Here is a 21,981-nt window from a genome sequence, read left to right as displayed (position 1 = left end):
AGCACTGATGGGTCGTGGATGGGTCTTCCAGCATGACAATGACCCAAAACCTATCAAGGCAAAAAAAGAATTGGCTCAAGAAGAAACACATCACATTAAGGTCATGGAGTGACCCAGTCAGTCACCAGACCTTAATCCTAAAGAAAATGTATGGAGGGAGCTGAAACTTCGAGTTGCCAATTGACAGACAAACCTTAAGGATTTAGAGAAGATCTGTATAGAAGAGTGAACCAAAATCCCTCCTGAGATGAGTGCAAACCTGGTCACCAACTACAAGAAACGTCTTACCTCTGCTTGCCAACAAGGGTTTCTCCACCAAGTACTAAGTCATGTTTTGCTTGGGGGTCAAATACTTATTTTAGTCACTGAACTGCAACTTAATTTATCACATTTGTTCTACGTGTTTTTTTTTTTTTTCTAGATTTTTGGTTGATATTCTGTCTCTCTTCTATTATGTGGGCAAACTTACAAAATCTGCAGGGGATAAAATGATTATTTTCCCCACTGTACCTGTACGTCACTCAGAACAAGGTTGTGCAGCTGCCCGATTCCGGTGTAACGTTAGAAAACCATACCTCGTTAGAATTCCATACCCTCGTCACTTCCTGTCTGAAACAGCTGAGCAGCGTAGCAGTGCGCATGCTCAGAGCCTCGGATACGTCATTGCACAGCAGAGAAGTTCACAAGTACGCATGCTCAGAGGGAATGAAATTATCACGGCACTGTGTGTAATATTATACTTGCGGCGGTTACATTAAAACAGCTCGGCTGCAACATTGGGCATCTCCTCTCCTATCCCTGTCACTTCCCTAATCTCGGCTAATAAATATAAAAGCGGCGGCGGGTGTATGAAATGTAAATCACGGAGATGTCGGCTCCGTGATCCGCTTTTATATTAGCCGAGATGAGGGAAGTGACAGGGATAGGAGCGGAGATGACTTGTATTGCAGAGGAGCTGTTTTAATGTAATCGCGGCAAGTATAACATTACACACAGTGCCGTGAGAAATCCATACCCTCCGTAGGTGCACCGGAAGTGACGAGGGTATGGTTTTCTCACGGGTATGGTTTTTTCACGGAACACCGGTGTGCCTGTTTCCTCTGGACATAGTGCATCACCGCTGATCACATGATGGCTGTGTCCAATTACAGCCATCGTGTAATTTAAACCGAGCCACCGGTCAGTCGATTAGCTCTGCTTCTCACCCAGGGCCTGTCAGTGAGGAGAAGGAGAGACGATCAGTGAGTTATCAGCATTTTTTTTTCTTCTTTGCTTTACACACACTGATCAGTGATCACCCAACAGGTGTCTTATGACAGTGTCCCTACACGGTTAATATGACCATTTTGAGGGGGGGGGGGGGGGTCTTCATTTTACAAACAATTGTGGGAAAAAATTAAAAAAAACTCAAAATACCTTGGACTGTCTTCTTTCTAAAAAGGGATCCTTTGGGGGATATTTGTACTGTCCTGACATTTTAGGGCCTCAAGAAATGAGACAGGCAGTCAGTACATCAGGATTGATTCATTTTCAATGATACATAGCCTAGCTTGTAGACACTAACTATGACACAAACCATTATCATACTTATCAGGATTTTTTTTTTTTTTTTTTTTTTTTACCGAAGACATGTAGCAGAATATATTCTGGCTTATGAAGAAATTTGATTTTTTTAAAAAACAAAGTAGAAAACGTGTTTTCAAAAATTTCGCTTTATTAATATGAATAAATGTTATTATGAATAAATGTCACCAAAAGAAAGCTCTATTTGTGTGAAAAAAAAAAGTTTTTAATTTGGGTACAGTGTAGCATTACTGAGTGTCATTCAAAGTATTACAGAGCTGAAAATTTGTCGGGGGGGGGGGGGGGGGGTAAAAGTGCCTGGTATTGAGGTGGCCCAAACAAACTTTCTTCCACACTAACAGGTGCATTTTCTGGTCGCATTGTATTGTCTGTATGTAGCCTGAGCTGTATACAGCACTGTGTTTCGGTAGTGAGAAGAGAACGTCCCATCCCAGAACAAAAAATAGTTGGGATGAGGGCCTCTCACCCATTCACAGGTAGCTTTGTATTCTGTGAATGAATACAAAACTTCCTCTGAATGGCTGAGACGTGCGGATGACTACAATCTCTGACTCTGCCACCCTTTACTCACTGTGTGTCCTTAGTCTTCCAGGGTGAATAACAACCTAAAAACCTGAGGACATTTAGTTGTAGAAAGGACTTACTGCAGGGGGTAGCACTGAAGGACAGCTGCATTTTGCAGCCAGGACACTATCTATCTATCTATCTATCTATCTATCTATCTATCTATCTATCTATCTATCTGTCTATCTATCTATCTATCTATCTATCTATCTATCTATCTATCTATCTATCTATCTATCTATCTATCTATCTATCTATCTATCTATCTATCTATCTATCTATCTATCTATCTATCTATCTATCTATATAATACACAGTAAACCCCCCTCCATTGCGGGGGTTACGTTCCGGACCCAGCCGCGAAAAGTGAAATTCCGCGAAATAGAAAAACCCTATTAAAATGCATTGTAGGAATGTTTTTTTACTGTCACTGTACGTGTAAAAGCATTTTAAGGTCTTTAAACACACTTTTAAAACAATAGAAACTAATTTAAACACATAAAAGATACTGAGAGACAGAGCAAGAGCTATGAAAAACACAAAAATCTTTCATTTTTAATGATTTATATAGTAAAATAACATTACAAAAAAAAACGCGAATTACCGGGACCGCAAAAACTGAACCGCGATGTAGCGGGGGATTACTGTACATACATATGCATGCATGCCTTTTTTTTTTTTTTTTGTGGGGAAAAAAAAATTAAGCTTGGAGATGGGATTCAGTGCTTGAGTACGGGGGCTCCTGGGTGGGTTTGTCCACAACAAAGGTACAACCAGGTGACTTGTGGCTCTTCCATTTTGGGACTTGTTGTTTTACTTTTGGTTTTCTAATGAAGAAATCAGTTTAATTCCTTGGGTGGTTGGCTGGGATTTAGGCTCCACCCCCAATAATGTAGAACATGACCCCCCCTTTTTTTTTTCCCCCCCCCCCCCCCCCAAGACCACAGAACGGTTCCATCATCCTATACAACCGCAAGAAGGTGAAATACCGCAAAGATGGCTACTGCTGGAAGAAGAGGAAAGACGGCAAGACCACTCGGGAAGACCACATGAAGCTGAAGGTGCAGGGCATGGAGGTGAGGCTACCCTCCTGGTCTCCATGGATGTGGTTTTATTCCAGAGGGGATAAATTAAGAGAAGGACTTTGGGTGGGAGAAGGTTAGAGTGTATAATAAATCCCTGGTCTCCGACACACTTTATCTGGGGAGTGTATAAATCTCTGGTCTCCATCGCACATTATCTAGAGGAGGGTCGCAGGGTGTATAAATATCTGCTCTCCATCACACATTGAGGGGGAGGGTGTATAAACCTGTGGTCTCCTTCACACATTAGGAGGAGGGCAGGGTGTATACATCTCTGGTCTCCATCGCACACTATCTGGGGGGGGGGGGGGTGTGGCAGGGTATGTTAATCTCTGGTCTCCATCAGACATTTATGATGTGTGACTCTTGTGTCTCCGCAGTGTCTGTATGGGTGCTACGTCCACTCGTCCATCGTCCCCACCTTTCACCGCCGCTGCTACTGGCTCCTGCAGGTAAGTGCCTCTTCACCCGTCCAATCCCATCCTGTACTCCATTTTCTGGCTTGCCTTTTGTTGTTCGTATATATTATCATTTTGAACCTTTAAAGCTGAACCATAGGCAGATATAAAAGGCACAAATTAACTGTAATTATTCTTCTTTAAATTTAATTTTTTATTAAACCCAAGCATTGTAATTACCTGAATTTGACCCAAGCATTGTAATTACCTGAATGTGACCTGGTTTTAATCTATTTTTGAGTACAACAGAGCTTAGACTAAAGGAGAGAGAAGCAGCACAATCCTATTTAGTATGTGCATAGCATAGCGTCCCCCTTGGAGAATTGGTAATAAACAGCATGTACAAATTTTTTTTTTTTTTTTTTTTTAAGAAAACACGAGTGAGTAGCAAAACCCATTTCTTTTATTTCTTATGGAAATTTATATTCTATGTAACTTTAGATCATAAACCAATGAAATGCCCCCTGTTCAATAGTCCTTAATACTGTGTATTGCCCCCTTTAGCATCAATGACAGCGGTCAGTCTTTTGTAATAGTTGTATATGCCTTAAGTGGACAAACTGCAGGGGATCAAATTATTATACACAGACACTAATTGCAATTTCAAAAGCCACAGATGTGGGAAATTAACCTTTAATTTGCCATTTCAGTGACGGTTCACATTAATGCGATGCGGGAACCCTGCGAATCCACTGCGGGTTCCCGCATTGCATTCAAATCGCAGGAAGTTCACACTGTCATATGCAATTCGCTGGGGTTGTCAATACAAAGTTAACTGCACCCCCAGATCAGTTGGCATATCGCAGTGCGAACTGTCAGTTTCGACATTAATCGGATCGCATAGGTGTGAACACTATGCGATCTGATTCTGCTGTGGACACAAAAAAGGGCCCTGTGCGTGTTATGTCCGAATGTGATGCGAATTCAGTCGTACAATCTGTATGGCTGAATCCCCATCGCGCAGACTTTGAATGTGATTTTCAGAGCAGTGCGCTGCGAATCACAGGCGGTCTGTCATCACACTAATGTGAACCGGGACTTAACCTTTGTGTGTCTGTACCAAGGCCAAACATTCCAGGAAATGGAAACTTTTCATCAGGGCTATTTAGGTGATTTCTGTTTTCATTATGATTTAAAAAGGAGCCAAACAACGATGTGATAATAAATGGCTTCATATCATCACTATCCTTCAAAAAACAGTTTTTTGGCATGATCCGTCACATTTTCAATATCTGTGCCAAAATGTCATGATTTCTGCTATGGGATGCAAACTTTTGAGCGTGTGTATGTATATGTGTGTATATGTATGTGTGTATGTGTGTGTGTGTGTGTGTGTGTGTATATGTATGTGTGTGTGTGTATATATATATATATATAGTGCCTTGGAAGAGTATTCAGACCCCTTGAAATATTCCACTTTTTTTCATGTTCCAACCAAAAAGGTAAATGTTTTTTTATTGGGATTTTATGTGATAGACAACACAAAGTGGCACATAATTGTGAAGTGAAAGGAAAATGATATATGGTTTTCAAAATGTTTACAAATAAGTGAAAAGTGTGGCGTGCATTTGTATTCACCCCCCCCCCCCCTTTTACCCTGATACCTCTAACTAAAATCTAGTGGAACCAATTGTGGGATTCACAGCTCAGATGGGAGAATCTGTCCACAGGACAAATATTAGTTATGCATTTCACAAATCTGTCCTTTATAGAAGAGTGGCAAGAAGAAAGCCATTGTTGAAAGAGAGTCCTAAGAAGTCCTGTTCAGTTTGTGAGAAGCCATGCGGGGGACACAGTAAACATGTTGAAGAAGGTGCTCTGGTCAGATGAGACCAAAATTAAACTTTATGGCCTAAAAGCAAAACGCTATATGTGGAGGAAAACTAAAGCCTCGTACACACGCAACCAATTTCCGCCGACCGATCGTCCGTCTTTTGTCCAGAGTTTTGTTTTGTTGGTTGGAATGTGCTCTAGACTGCACACGAATTTTCTCAGCTAACAAAATTCTACTTCAGAAGTGATGTCATGTGTTGGTTTGCTTTCTTTGTGTTCTTTCTTCACTGAGCATGCCCAGACTTGCTCATAAGATTTTTCCCTGTCGAAATCTGTACTGACTGCACGAAAATCGGATGCGTTTTGACGGAGGACAAAGATTTTATAGCCTGCACACCAGGATTTTTTTCGGCCGAAAAGTTGGAGTCGGTTGTCGGAAGCATCATACTAACAAGCCGAAAATCGGCAGATCGGTCGTCGGACAAAAATTCCCGGCCGAATTTCGACTCGTGTGTACGGGCCTTAACACTGCACATCACCCTGAACACCCCATCCCCTCTGTGAAACATGGTGGTGTCAGCATCTTGTTGTGGGGATGCTTTTCTGAAGCAGGGACAGGGAAGCTGCTCAGAGGTGATGGGAAGATGGATGGAGCCAAATACAGGGCAATCTTAGGAGAAAACCTGTTAGAGTCTACAAAAGACTTGAGACTGAGGTGGAGGTTCACCTTCCAGCAGGACAACAACCCTTAACATACAGCCAGAGCTACAATGGAATTTTTTACATCAAAGCGTATTCATGTGTTAGAATGGCCCAGTCAAAGTTCAGACCTAAATCCAATTGAGAATCTGTGGCATGACATGAAAATTGCTGTTCATAGACGCTCTCCATCCAATCTGACAGAGCTTGAGTTATTTTGCAAAGAAGAATGGGCAAAAATGTCCCTCTCTAGATGTGCAGAGCTGGTAGAGACATCCCCAAAAAGACTTGTAGCTGTAATTGCAGGGAAAGGCGGTTCTACAAAGTATTGACTCTGGGGGGGGGGGGGGGGGCTGGGGTGAATAAAAATGCACACCACACTTTCCACATATTTATTTGGAAAAAAAATGTGAAAACCATTTATCATTTTCCTTCCTCTTCACAATTATGTCCCACTTTGTGTCGGGTCTATCACATTGAAACGAAAATTGTGGAAATTTTCCACATTTGGGATTTTAAGTGATTTCTCAACGAAATAAAGCATGGAGACATGGATGGATGGGGGGAGTTTGATTTGAATATTAAAAATGAATTTAAATAGTGTTTTTGGTTTGTGGTGCTCGGATGCAGTGAAGATCTGCTTTAAGAGTATGGACATCCGAGGAGCTGCAGAGATCGGCAGGCAAGCGGCTGGGATAGGCAGAGATGTCAGGAAGTGGTTGGATGTCAGTCTGTCAATGGCTGCTATGATGCTGGTGGTTACGTGTTTCAGGGCTTTTCACCTTTGTTGAAAGAATGGAAAGGGGTGGTTGTGAGTGCTATGTATTTAAAGGTGTTACTAAACCCACAACAATAAAATCAGTGTGTATATGCAGTAGAGCATGCTGGTTATACTCATTATTGAACCTAAGAGGTTAATCATCTGCATTGTGTGATTCTGACTTCTCTGATCCTCCTCTTCTTTAACTGACACCAACCTATCTCTTGATAGAACAGAGCATTTGGAGTCAAGCTGAACATACTCAGTTTGGTGTGTATTGCCAAAGAGTTTTATTTTTTTGGGAGAGTGCATGTGATCAGCACAGGGCCAATCGGCACTGTCCAGACAGAGGGTCAGGGGAGAATGAAAACTCCTACAAACATTAAGCAAACACTGATATAAGTCTCACAAGACTGCTATATACTGCTGATAAGAAGTTATTTAGCTGTTTATATTTACTAAAATATTTGCATTTCCATGTTCTATGTACTGTGGGAGACCAGATAAAGTGACTGCAGGCTCCTGGGGAGACCAGATATAGTGACTGCAGGCTCCTGGGGAGACCAGATATAGTGAATGCAGGCTCCTGGGGAGACCAGATAAAGTAACTGCAGGCTCCTGGGGAGACCAGATATAGTGACTGCAGGCTCCTGGGGAGACCAGATGTAGTGACTGCAGGCTCCTGGGGAGACCAGATGTAGTGACTGCAGGCTCCTGGGGAGACCAGATGTAGTGACTGCAGACTCCTGGGGATACCAGATATAGTGACTGCAGGCTCCTGGGGAGATCAGATATATTGACTGCAGGCTCCTGGGGAGACCAGATGTAGTGACTGCAGGCTCCTGGGGAGACCAGATGTAGTGACTGCAGGCTCCTGGGGAGACCAGATATAGTGACTGCAGGCTCCTGGGGAGATCAGATATAGTGACTGCAGGCTCCTGGGGAGACCAGATGTAGTGACTGCAGGCTCCTGGGGAGACCAGATGTAGTGACTGCAGGCTCCTGGGGAGACCAGATGTAGTGACTGCAGACTCCTGGGGAGACCAGATATAGTGACTGCAGGCAAACACTCTTGCTAGTGCTCGACTGAGAGCCTATGTAATGTATGGTAGGCTGTCAGATGAGAGGATGGCGTGTCAAGAGTGTGAAAATGTAAGATGGAAGAGAAATAAATTGGAAGTCTTTTAGTGCTGAGTGGGAAATCCTAAGGGAAACGAGACTCTCGCAAACCGAGGAATTATATGGTAAAAAAAATCTCAAAGGCCAAGAATTAGAAAATGGAAATTGCAATAAAGATAAATGGAAATAGCAATAAAAATAGAAAAAAAGGGGAAAAACTTGAATAATGCGGATAGGGTAAAAATAAGAATAGGAAGTGTATTCATTTTGGGATTAGGAATTCAAGGATTAATATTTCCAGAATAAAATTCAAAAAAAGGAATTGTGACTAATTGGGTCCTAGGTAGGGGCCTGTAGAGAATCTATAAACGCATATACATGAATAAGTAAAAAAAAAAAAAAAAAAACGGAAAATGGAAAGAACTAGAAAATATATAATTAGTAATATTTTGATCAATCCCAGGGTTTCATAGTAGAAGATTCCTGTAATAAATGGAAATGTGACTTACAACCTGACAAAGGGTCACACGTGTGTATGGTAAATGCATGTTCTAAAGGTGCTGGTGTTCTGATATTCAAGATTTGTTGGTATTCAAAACACGCTAATGCAGACCAGGATCATTTGGAGGGGGTGTAAGATTGGAGCTCAGATCAGAATTTAACTTGAATTCTTCGTTAGGTCCGTGGGGAACCAGAGTGTTTAAGGAGAAAATCCAATGTGTCTCCCACAAAGGTTTTTTTTTATTTTTATGAAACGTTCAGCTTTGGTGTATATTTTTCTGGGATGCTTTCAACAATCCAGACCTGAAGTCCCCTTAGTAGATTGTCTGTGGGTTTCTTTTGAAGTGACCACCATGGATTAGACTTGTTTTTCCAGCACATCCCACAGATGCCTGGTTGGATTGAGATCTGGACATTTCGGAGGCCATGTCAACACCAGAAAACCACCTTCCATTGCTCTGTGGTCCAATTCTGATGCGCACGTGCCGATTGTAAGTGCTTTTAGCTGTGGACACGGGTCAGCATGGGCCCCCTGATTGGTCTGTGGCTACACAACCCCATATGCAACAAACTGCAATGCTCTATGTTCTGATGTGTTTTTATCAGAACCAGTGTTAACTGTTTCAGTCATTTGAGTTTTTCTATTGGATCGGACTACACAGGCCAGCTTTCACTCCATACGTATATTAGTGGGCCTTGGCCACTCACAACACTGTCACCAGGTTTCCTTCCTCAAACCCATACATACCACTGCAGACCGGAACATCCCACAAGAGCTGCAGTTTTGGAGTTGCTCTGACCCAGGCGCCCAGTCATTACAATTTGGCCCTTGTCATAGACTCAAATCCTTACACTTGATCTTTTTTTCTGCTTCCATCAGCGTCCAAGGACAACGTGTTTTCACTTACTGCCTTACAACTTCACTTACCTTCCACTTTGAGGTGCTGTTGTCACAAGATAATCAGTGTTCTTCACTTCACCTGTTATTATAGGTCAGAATGCTATCGCTGATCGGGTATGTGCGCTCATATATATATATATTAGGGATGCACCGAAATGAAATTCTTGGCCGAAGCCGAATAATAATGAAATGCTTGGCCGAAGGCCGAATACCGAACGCGGTGTTTCGCATTTTTTCCATTTATTTTGCCAATTTTTAGGGGGCACGCTGATGGGCAAAACAAAACATTTAAATCAGCGTTGCTCTTAACATAAAATATGCCCATTAGCGTGCCCCTTAAAATAAAATATGCTCATCAGAGTGCCCCTTAACATAAAATATGCTCATCAGCATGTCCCTTAGCATAAAATAAGGGGCACGCTGATGGGCACATTTTATGTTAGGGGGCACTCTGATGGGCACATTTTATGTCAGGGGGCACGCTGATGGGCACATTTTATGTTAGGGGGCACTCTGATGGGCAAAACAAAACATTTAAATCAGCATTGCTCTTAACATAAAATATGCCCATTAGCGTGCCCCTTAAAATGAAATATGCCCATCAGAGTGCCCCTTAACATAAAATATGCTCATCAGCATGTCCCTTAGCATAAAATAAGGGGCACGCTGATGGCCACATTTTATGTCAAGGGGCACTTTATAGGGCACTGTGGCAACAACATATGGCAGTCTGCACACTAATGCTTGTGCAGCTGCCAGCAACTGTATTCTTCTCTCCCAAATGTGCTCAGCTGCACATCACATACCTCTATAACTGCAGCCAGAGCCAAATGCCGCGAACAGGGGGGGCGGGGCGTGGACCAAGTGTGAAGGAGCCGCCAGTCAGGAGCAGGGGGTGGGATGCGCGCGTGACGTCACACCCCCCTACGCGGCCGGACAGGACACCAGCGGCGTGTGAGAAGGGAGCCGCGAGCCGCGGTCAGGACGGAAGCTACAGAGAATGCATACATATCAGAGGGTTACTGCAGAGGACATAATAGAGGACCGCGAGCCGCAATGAGGTGAGAGACATTGTTCGGCTTAAATTATTCAGCCTTTTGATTTATTCGGCCGAACACCGAAAGTGCCATTTTCCCTATTTTCGGCCGAATAATGTTCGGCCGCCGATTATTCGGTGCATCCCTAATATATATATGGCTGCTAAGATAACTATAAACACAATGCTTTACAATGTATCTTTTTGTTCTTTTAGATCAAAGGAATAAGTGAGAGCAGTTTAACCTCTTAAAGACCCATCTTTTTTCTGACAATTGCTGCTTACAAGTTAAAATCTGTATTGTTTGCTAGAAAATCACTCCCAAACCTATATATATTTTAGCAGAGACCCTAGAGAATAAAATGGCGATCGTTGCAATTTTTTATGTCACACTGTATTTGCACAGAAATCTTTCAAACACAGTTTTTGGGGGAAAAAAATACACTTCAATGAATTTTAAAAAACTAAATAGTAAAGTTAGCCCAATATTCTTGTATAATGTAAAATACGTTACTCCAAGAATCTTTATCCTAAGCAAAAAAAAATTGTGATTCTCATTTTAGCCAGAATCGTGCAGCTATAATATATAGGAAGTTCCACTTGTTTGCATCCTGCCTTCAGGGTTCCCCCTCCACATTTGGCACTTTTTGGGGTGGAGCGGGTACTTGGCTTTGACACTTCTGGTCAGAGCGCACATGTGCAGTAGGAAAATGCCTGTGAAGCTGCCAAGGCTTCACTGCAGTTTCCCTTACCTAAGATGCTGCCGCCTGCATCTGAAGCTGATTGAAGAATTGGCTCGATTAAGGACCGCGCTGGATCCCTGGACAGTTAAGTGTCCTTATATTAAAAGTCAAACGTTACTGTGTTTTATAGCTGATGACTTTTAATCTCTTATCTCTTTAATCTTTAATCTCCTCTTTAAAGAGGAAATAAACTCCTCCGTTTCTTTTTTTTTTTTTCTTTTTCTTCCCTACAAAGTATGCATCACATACTAGCACATTATGTGGCACTTGCCTGCAAACAAAGCCCGCGTTGTGTCCCTGTTGGTGGCAGCATCCAACTTCCCCCATCTTCCTTCCGGGTCTGCGGACTCAGGCTGTATTACTGGCCGGGAGCCATGTGATGTCACTCACGCACATGCGCACAGGAGCTGCCGGTCACGGCACAGGGCTCTGAAGGAAAGGCATGGGTGGCTGTTTCTTCAGAGTGCATGTGCCGATGACGTCATCGACTGCATGAAATGTAATTCTCTCTCTAACGGTGCAAGTTTAGGAGATATTTACAGTACCTATAGGTAAGCCTTATTATAGGCTAAGCTATAGGTAAAAGTTATAAAGGTGGGTTTACTTGATAGGCTTTAAATATTGCTGCAGCTTCTAATGCACACTGTGAGAGCTTACAGCATGCAGTGAAATCTGAGTAAAGGCAAAAAAGGAAATTGATGGATGTATTTCCTGCTCCGCCTACTGTATTCCGACAGACAGGCTTTCAGAGCATGCCACCTGCAATTCTGTGATGGTGCTGGGTCCAAAAGAGTCACTGCTGAAGAGGAGCATAGACCTGAGGGTTGAAATATTAAAACACATGTGCTTTGTTTTCCTTTTTCATGGGAAAATAAAGACTGTACAGTAAATATCTCGTATAGAAAGCATTATAAATGTGAGCTGGTGAAGGCCGGGTCATTCCTTGCTGCTTTGTATGCAGCCACTAGGTGTCCTCAGCAGGCCACTCGGCCAGTTTGCTTTCTGTGTTGTGTGGGGTGCGTTGCAGTGTAAGATGAGATGACTACAGTATTTTTAACCAATGCAACATACAGTTGTGAGTCGGAGAGATGTCCCCACTAACTTTAGTCACTTAGATCTTCCATAGCAAGGCAAAAAAATGCTAATTCCCTCCCCCCCCCCTCCCCCAAATATTGCTGTGCTAAAGATTGTTTCTGATCAGTCGAACAAATATCTGAGATTGATAAAACTGTTATTTCTAATAGTTTCGGTTTGATAGTTTTTCTAGATATTTTCAGTAAATCGCAAAGTGCAGAACAATGCTATGTGTGCATTACATCAATTGATATTGTAGAGCTCCTCTCCAGGCAAATATATGTTCCGCTTCTTCTAATCTATGCTGCACATATTTTTTTTTTTTTTTTTTACCCTTCGTTTGAAAGTTATACTTGCCTAAGTCCACCGCTGGACCGGCAATAGCCTCTTCTGGATCCTGAGAGAGGACTCCGCTGGACCTAGCAATAGGCTCTTGTGGATCCTGAGAGGACACCGCTGGACCTGTCAATAGCCTCTTATGGATCCTGAGAGAGGATACCGCTCGACATGGCAATAGCCTCTTCTGGATCCTGAGAGAGGACTCTGCTAGACCAACAATAGCCTGTTCTGGATCCTTGTAGAGCACAGGTGTCAAACACAAGGCCCCCGGGCCGAATCCGGCCCTCCAGGCCATTTCATGTAGCCCTTGCACCTCTCCTGCAGATGCATTTCCCTCATCTCTGCCCCCACCTAGTCTCAGCAGATGGCAGCAGAGAGGACAGATCTCCTCTGCCAGATCCTGTGCTTCCCCCTGCAGCTGCAGAGAGGACCACCCCCCCCCCCCCAACTTAGCAGTTGGCAGGAGAGAGGAGGACACAACATCTCCTACAGATCCTGCACCTCTTTGTGCAGCTGCAGCACCCCCTCCTCTCCACCTCCACTGGTCTTAGCATTCAGCAGACTCCAGCAGCGGGCTTCAGCCCTCCTTCAGACACTGCTGTTGCTGCTTTCCCAGCTCTGCCTCCAGCTTCTTCCCAGCAGCAGCACATGGTAAAGGGGATACACTGTGATGTAAGGGATGAGGGGGTGGGGGGGGTCTTGACTTCTGATAGTGCTGGGCTACAGATAGAACTGGCCCTCTGAGGGCGACCATTATGGGGATGCGGCCCGCAATGAAATTGAGTTTGACACCCCTGTTGTAGAGGATTCTGCTAGACCAACAAAACCCCTGTTCTGGATCCTGGGAGAGGATTCTGCTAGACCGGCAATAATCTGTTCTGAAACCTGAGAGCGCACTCCACTGGACCAATTGTAGCTTGTTGTGGATCCTGGTAGAGGACTCCGCTAGATCGGCAATAGCCTGTTCTGGATCCTATGGGAGGACTTGGCTAAACCGGCAATAGCCTGTTCTAGATCCTAGGGGAGGACTTGGCTAAACCGGCAATAGCCTGTTCTGGATCCTAGGGGAGGACTCCACTGTACCAGCAATAGTTTGTTCTTGAATCTGAAAGGGGACCACACCTCTGGACAAGCAATAGCCTCTTTTGGAACCTGAGAGAGGACTCCGCTGGACTGGCAATAGTCTCTTCTGGGTCCCAAGTGAGGACACCACTGGACCAGCAATCGCCTCTTGTTGAACCAAAATGAGGACCCCCACCCCTGGTCAGCCAGTAGGTACTCTCAACTTCACGTAGGCAGTGACATGGACACCCGAAAAAGTACCCCCCCCCCCCCCCCACCTGTAAGCAGAAAAATAGAGAGAGCGCAGCCTGGTGGTTTACAAGACCACTTTTAGGTGAGTAAAAAGGTAATTTATGTAGGGCGATGGAGGGATTGGTTGTATGTTTGTGGGGTGGGGGAATAATAATAGCCCAGAGATCACCTTTAATTTGCAATGAATCACTTGTTTGCAATGACATGAACCCATATCAGTCTCAAATCGGTGGGTAGAGAAATCGCAGGCAAGCTTTGTGTTGCTGCAAGGATTAGAAGGTATTGCTTTGGCAGTCAGCTTATATAGGTCTGTAATTTTACTCTCTCCCAAATTTTTGTCATTCTGGTGCATTTGTTCACCTCTCTCCCGCTGCTGTAACACACAATGCTTGTTTCTTTTTCAGAACCCTGACATTGTCCTGGTCCACTATCTCAATGTCCCAGCCATCGAGGACTGCGGGAAGATTTGCGGGCCAATTCTCTGCTCCACCAGCAGTGACCGCAAGGAATGGATGAAATGGAGCAAGGAGGAATTGATCAGTCAGCTCAAACCCATGTGTAAGAACCAAGGGCCCCCAGGGTTCTGCTGATCGTAATACTCAAATGTTACCATAGAGCTGTATTCAAGAATAAGTTAAGCTTTGGAACATGTTAAATGTTCTACCCATATTTAGTGTGCAACATGTAACATGTTCCAGCTCCTGCCCCATCTTTCCCTGATTCCCCTCTTCCCTTGAGAACGGGCAGGGGGATCTCCTCCCCACATCCACTGTCACTTTTCTAAAACCGCAGGGCTCCACCCACACAGCCGCATCATTTATTCACAGATTCCTGTTAGTGAATAAAACACAAGTTCTTCCTGCCACCGCAGTAGACGAACTTGTAGTTTTAATGAGCTGTAGGGGTGCTGATGAGCTCTCGGGTAATCCATTGACAAGTCCTCCATACAGAGGTTCGGGCTGATAGCCAGAGGACATGAGGAAGGAAAGCCCTACCTCTACCAAAATGGCTGCCTTCACATAGAGACAAAGTGCAGAATGAGGCATGGTGGCATAATGGGGAAAAGATCTGGGAGTCCGCAGGCAATGCAGGTAACTAGTTCTTTATCATTTTCCTGTCTGTTTTCTCTTTCGTTCATTGTTGGACACAGCTCCTGATCTTCATAGCCATTGGGTTATACTGCCCCCTACAGGAGTAGAACACTAGGCAGAAAAAGAATCTGGCTACACCTATGGTCAATCTCAGGGGGTATACTCCCCTCTCTCTGCTATAGGTACTTTAGTTTTTTCTTCCTAGTCAGGAGTAAGGACCTGTTTCCTTGCTGGGATCTCTGGTCCTGGCAATTTTTTTCTTTTTAGATAGAAATTTTTTCCCCTGTGTTTTCCTGTGAGATCTACAATCAACTGCCGGACTGGGCGACGCGCTGGATAATCTAGATCCAGTGGTCACCCCAGTCTGGCCAGCGAGCACATGCAGACCTCAGCTCCTTGCTAGGTTGGCTGTTATATAGCCCCACCGGACGGGGGCTGGCCTGCGAGTTAAACACCTCGCAATGTCTCATACTACCGGGTCTCGGCCCGTCGCAGTGTTCCTCCTGGCCAACAGCCCCCCACATTTGGATGGTGAGGGGTTCTGTCTGTAGCGGTGCCCGCTTGGTTCCTGGTATGGTGAGTAGCTGTCCCCTCCCCCTGGAGGATTTTTGGGTGGACGTAGGCCCCTCCTTGGGACAATCGGACCCCTGGGATCCCTTCCATCCTGTCAGGCACCCCCCCCCTCCCATGCTGGGTCTGTGTGGGTGGTCTGGTCCACCACCTGGGCTGGGGAGGCCGGGGGATTTGCCTTTGGTGATCGGAGGAAAGGCTTTGGGGGTGGGGGGGTTGTACCTGGTAGGGGCTCCTGCCAGGGCCCCCCGTCCTGCCTGGTACTGTCCTTAAGGCCTAGGGATCCCTCTTGGGTCCCTGGGAGCCTCCTGATGCAGCCATTTTGCTGTATCCTGTGATTTCCATGCACGGCAGCCATGTTTGTGTAGTCCAGCGGCCGTTTTGCAGTGGTTTGCCATTGATTCACCTTTGCCCTTCTGTTGCTAAGCTTTTGCGGCGTGACCTGGAGGGAGAACAGCTCCCCCCTGCCTTTGCTAAGCTGGAAGACCAGCTAGTCCAGGGGCTCGACTTTTTCAGCAGTGGTCCTTCAGGGTGTCTTTGGCTTAAATGCTGGTCTGCTGACAAGACTTCTAAAAAGGTCTCGCAGGGGGAAAGAGTAATTTTCTTCCACAGGCTACTAAAGGCAAGGACCCTCGTAGACGTGGAACCTCCTTCTCGGCTCCATAAGTTTTTTTTTCGTCCCTCCGGGGTCAATTGACAAGGACTCAAAGCCTCTTAGGGCCTCCTCTGGAGGATCCAAACGAACCTGGTCTGGCAAACTGAGAGCAGGCTTCCCCAGACCTGCGGACAGGGCTCCTTCAGCATGAAGGTGCGCCCTCACCAGGGGTGGGGGAACGTCTTCATTGGTTTCCGGACCCGTGGGCTTCCCTGGTACAAGACAAGTGGGTCCACTAAGTCTTTCGGTCCGGCTACAAGATCGAGGTTCACTCTTGTCCCCCGGCAAGGTCTTTCCTTCCAACTTGCGCCTGGCCCCGGACAGTTTAGGGTCTGTTTGGGGCAGTAGAAGACCTGTTTATTCAAGGGGTGATTGTCCTGATTCTGACTTAGGAATGTTTTCAGGGTTTTTACTTAAACTGGTTTACAGTTCCCAGGAAGGAAGGCAAGGTGCTTCTAACCCTGGATCTCAAGGCGATGAATGGCTTTGTGCGGGTGCAGAAGTTCAGAATGGAGTCAATTTGCACGGTGGTAGCATCCCTGCGTCTGGGATTTTCTTGCCTCTATCGACATCAAAGATGCTTAACTTCACATTCCCAATATGTGCTCGTCAGGAAAACCTGGAAATCACCATACGAACTCTGAGGGAGTTCGACTGGATTCAGAATTTTCAGAAGTCTGCTCTGGTTCCGTCCACAAAGCTGCACTATCTGCATCTGGCTAGGCGGAGTCCAAAGTTAGAGCGCTCCTTTCTCTGGACAAACTCCAGAAATTGCAGGCTACAACTAGTCTCCTGCTGTCCAGCAGATGGTCATCCCTCCGGACTTGCATGCGGGTACTGGGAATGATGGTGTCTACCTTTTTTGAGGCGGTTTTGTTTGCACAGTTCCATACGAGGTCCCTGCAATGGGAGATTCTGGCCGAATGGGACAAGACTCCACAGCCTCTAGACAATCAGATCTGGCTGCGTCGTGGAACGGAGACCCTGATATGGTGGCTTCGTTCTCCGAAGCTTCAGCTTGGCCAATCCTTCCTCCCCTTGTATTGGACTGTGGTCACCACAGATGCCAGCTTGTCCGGCAGGGGAGGCGTCCTCAGGAAAATTTCTGCTCAGGGGATCTGGACCCTGGAAGAGTCCAGACAGTCGATCAATGTCTTGGAACTCCGAGCGATCAGACTGTGCCTAGAACATTGGACGGGTCGTCTTCAGGGATGTCCAGTGTGCATTCAATCAGACAATGCCACAGTCGTAGTTTATGTCAATCACCAAGGGGGCACAAAAGTATCCTGGCGGCTCTGGAGGTAGCTGCCATTCTAAGGTGGGCAGAATGGTTCGTTCCAGCCCTCTCTGCCGTAAACATTCCCAGGGTGGAAAACTGTCAGGCGGATTACCTCAGTGAGCAGGCGTTGGACAAAGGAGAGTGGTCTCTTCATCCGGAGGTTGTTCATTAGTTGTGTCTCCGGTGGGGAATCTCCGAGGTGGATCTGTTGGCGTCTTGGCTTAACAGAAAGGTAAAGAGGTTTGTGGCTCGATCACGGGACCCTCTGGCAGACGCCACAGACACGCTGGTGGCCCAGTGGGATCAGTATATTCTGATTTATGCCTTCTCTCCTCTCAAGCTTCTGCCAAGACTTCTACGTAGGATCGAGGAGAAGGGATTCTGGTCATCTTAATGGCTCCAGACTGGCTTCGTCAGGCTTGGTACGCCAAACTGGTGCGGCTGGTCGCCGACATTCCTTGGAAGCTTCCTTTCAGGGAGGATCTGCTGTTCAAAGGACCAATCTTCCATCCTGCTTTACAGTCATTAGCTTTGACGGCTTGGCTGTTGAACGCCAGGTGTTGATGAATTGAGGTTTATCTGAGTTGGTAATTCCAACGCTGTTAAAGGCTAGGAAATCTACTTCTATTAAGTTCTACCATCGTATGTGGAAGACGTACATTGCGTGATGTTAGTCTCTTGAGGTTCATCCTTGCTCCTACTCAGTGGCTCAGGTCTAGACCTTCCTTCAACGGGGAGTTGAACAGAAATTGGCATTGACTACCATCAAGGGCCAGGTGTCAGCTTTGGCGGTCTTCTTCCAACGATCCTTGGCCACACGCTCCCTGGTGCGTACCTTTCTTCAGGGTGTCCGACATTTGGTTCCTCCAGTGCGGTCTACGTTGCCCCCTTGCGACCTCAATTTTGTGCTCTCTGCCCTCCAGAAGCCTCCCGTTGTGAACCTTTAGGAGATTCCCTTGCTTACGTTGTCTCAGAAGGTGGCTTTTTTGGTGGCTATCATCTCTGTGCGTAGGGTGTCTGAACTGGCGGCGTTATCCTGTCCACCTTACTTGCTGATTCACAGCGATACGGTGGTTCAAAGCCCCTTGTCCGTCATTTTTCCCAAAGGTTGCCTCTGATTTTAATTTGAATGAAGAAATTGTGTTGTCTTCCCTGTGTCCCAGGCCAAAACATCCAAAGGAAATTGCCTTGCATGCCTTTGATGTGGTCCGGGCAATTAGGGTGTACCTGGCAGCTACAGAGTCTTTTAGAAGTCGGACTCACCATTTGTGCTCACGGATGGGCCTCAGAAAGGGTCGTCCGCTGCCTTTGTGACCATTTCCAGATGGATCAGACAGGCAGCGATTCAAGCCTATTCCATCAAGGGTCAGGTCCCTCTTTTTTCCCTGTTAAGGCGCACTCTGCTCGGGCACTTAGTGCCTCCTGGGCTTTCCATCATCAGGCGTCATTGACGCAAGTTATCAAGGCGGCCATCTGGTTGTTAGTGCACACTTTCACAAAGTTTTTAAAGTGGATGTGTTGGCATCTGCGGATACTTTTTTTTTTTTTTTGGCCGCAAGGTTTTGCAGGCTGCTGTTAAGAGGACCTGATCCTCTTTGAGGGTGTATTGTTTTTTTTTTCCAGGTTGGCGTCAGTTGTTTTGGTTGAGCTCCTGTTGCCTGGTTGGCTATAGTAAGCCTTGGGAATTTTTTTGCTGTTACCAACCCTCATGTTCAACACTGCTCTGGGACGTCCCAATGGTTATGAAGATCAGTAGCTGCGTCCGTCAATGAACGATAGAGAAAATGGGATTTTTGACTTACTATAAAATGAATTTCTGTGATGTTCCTTGACGGACACAGCACCCACCCCTCTGTGGAGTTGTAATTCTTCTCGCACTGCTTGTAACAAAACTGAGTACCTATAGCAGGGAGAGGGAGTATACCCCCTGGGACTGCTCATAGGCATAGCCAGATTATTTTTCTGCCTAGTGTCCTACTGCTGTAGGGGGCAGTATAACCCTAAGGTTATGAAGATCAGGAGCTGTGTCCATCAATGAACATTAGAGAAATGGATTTTACGGTAAGTCAACAATCCAATTTTTTGAGCACCATTCATTTTCTCTTTAGAGTGAAGCTATTTTGGTGACGGGTTTGCCCCCTTTCTGTCCTCTCTAGCCTTGGTCATTTGGGGTTAATAGGTTACATGGCACTCTTGTGTATGAACAAGTTCATTTTTTACTACTACGAAAGCCAGTCATGGGGGGGGTTTGCTGACATGGCACGGATCTATGGGGTCACCAGTTCACCTTTCTTTCTCCTCCACAGTTCACGGTATTAAATGGTCCTGCAGCAACGGAAACGGAACCAGCGAATTTTCCATAGAGCAGCTTGTGCAACAGACACTGGAGACGCACCAGGCCAAGCCGCCTCCTCGCACTCACACTTGTCTGTGTAACACCAATCTGGGTGAGTGTGTGACGTCTCCTCCAGAACAAGTTGTGTACATGTCTGAAGATGACCTTAAAGTGTTACTAAACCCACAACGTTAAAATTAGTGTGTATATGCAGTAAAGCACGCTGGTTATACTCCCTGTGGATACTAGGGGGTTAATCCTTCACATTGTGTACAAAGGCTGTTTGATCCTTCTTCTCTGATCTTCCCTTTTTACTGTCCCCAATCCATCTCCTGATAGAATAGAGCCTTGTGGGCACTCTGCACATGCTCAGTTTGCAGTTTTTTTTTCGGAGGGTGCATATGATCAGCACAGGTCCAATCAGCACTGTCCAGGCAATGTCGGGGGTCATGCAGCCTCAAAAGGACAGTCAAAACAGAATGAAAACTCCTCCTAAAACCTTTCACCAGTGCTTGGCTGGATACTGATAGAAGACACAAAACTACTATATAATGCCTATGAGAAAAGGTTTTATATTTACTAAAATAATTGCATTTCCATGTTCTGTGTACTGTGGGAGAGCAGATATAGTGAATGCAGGTTCCTGGGTTTAGTAACACTTTAAGTGTATGTAATCTCCTAACACCCTAACAGTGAACTTTTTATTTGCTGCATTTTGGGCTGTTACAAGGAAAGATATGGCCAAAGCTTTTTTTGGTCACCCTTCTCCTTTGGGTCACAGGAGTGCACTTAGTTCAGCACTCCTATGACCCAGATTCAGCCCACAGCTGGCTAAAATCCACTGTAGACGAACGTCATAAAGCTGGTCCAGGCTCTGCTGCAGGGATCCTGACAATGTCGAGATCCACTCAGTTCCCTGATTGGGAGCCAGGACAGTAGCCGCTCCAGTGTATATCGCTGGGTTAGAGTTGGGCTTGGGTAAGTATTGGGGGGGCTGCAAGGGGAACTGCATACTGAAGGTTTTTTTTACCTTCATACATGGAATATAGTGGTTGTAAAGCCTAAAGGTTTTTTTACCTTCATTCAAAGTGGAACTAAAGACAGCTACACTTGCCTTTTTTCCACCGGTCCCCATTCCTTGCTGGCCCCGCCATCTTCTTTGGTGTACCGGTTTTCAGCCATCTTCATTGGCTGGCTCGGGATGACATCACTCAGGCACGTGTGCAGGAGCTAGTCATCCCGCCACACAGGAATCAGGCCGGCTGCTGTAAGCTGAGCTGTGTATGCGCAGCTTAATTTACGCGCCAAGGAATGCTGAGAGCAAGCAGGTAGTTGTATTTTATTGTAGAACAGATATTGCATGTCTGTTCTACAAAAAATAAATCCCTGCTTGCTTGCAGTGAATAACAGTGGAACTTTAGTTCCACTTCAGTTTTAGGATCTATAGATATGCCCTGTGACAGGCAAAAGGGGCAAACTAGTGTCAGTGGGTTCTCTGCCAATATTGAGTCCCCGATAACCTACATCGCAATGAGATGTCTGGATTCATCGTTTATAATTCTGCTTAGCATTGTGGCTGGATGGAACAGCACAGAGGCTAAACCGCAGCCTGAAGAGGCTTATGCGAGCACAGACGGAGGATTTGTGCTTTTCATTATTTACCTATTCCCGGCAAGTGGAATTCCAGTCAGAACCTAACTAACTCTAACTACTCTGTCACATTCTAGGCCTTATTTATCTAACCCTGTAAAGCCGAAATCGCTGTATCGTATTCTGCAGCCAGTCCGGTCCCACACTGCGCTGTCGGTGGTAGTGTGCAGGAGAGGCAGCCGACACCGAAAGCCCCATTGTAACTCTATGGCTGATGTAACTTCCAAGGCATTTCCCAGCCGTTGTGGGTTCTCTCCTGCACACACCGCATCCGCCGCTGGAGTCTGGACCGAAATGGCTGCAGAACATGTAATTACGATTTTTGCTTTACAGGGTTAAATAGATTAGACTTAGAATGTGGGAGAGAGTGGGTTTAGGTTTCGATTGGAATTCCACTTTAACGCAGCAATTTACATGCAGTATATTCACATTTGTGCCTGCATTCAAGAAGCTT

General features: G+C 45.6%; 1 protein-coding gene across 4 annotated transcripts in view; it reads left to right on the top strand.

Moving 5' to 3' along the window:
• The window catches only part of CAMTA2 (calmodulin binding transcription activator 2), a 173,111-nt gene that overhangs the window by 40,936 nt on the left and 110,194 nt on the right, over window positions 1-21,981 (top strand). For all 4 annotated transcript variants that reach the window (XM_082255522.1, XM_082255520.1, XM_082255521.1 and 1 more), the window contains exons 5-8: window positions 3,089-3,224; window positions 3,611-3,682; window positions 14,352-14,505; window positions 19,849-19,989. In XM_082255522.1, coding sequence (XP_082111648.1) covers window positions 3,089-3,224; window positions 3,611-3,682; window positions 14,352-14,505; window positions 19,849-19,989 — 503 coding nt within the window. The remainder of the gene's footprint in view (window positions 1-3,088; window positions 3,225-3,610; window positions 3,683-14,351; window positions 14,506-19,848; window positions 19,990-21,981) is intronic.

The sequence above is a fragment of the Pelophylax lessonae genome (assembly GCF_965119305.1).
Source record: "Pelophylax lessonae genome assembly, chromosome: 4".
In the NCBI taxonomy this organism is placed as follows: domain Eukaryota; kingdom Metazoa; phylum Chordata; class Amphibia; order Anura; family Ranidae; genus Pelophylax; species Pelophylax lessonae.
This window is presented reverse-complemented; position numbering and strand designations above follow the sequence as displayed.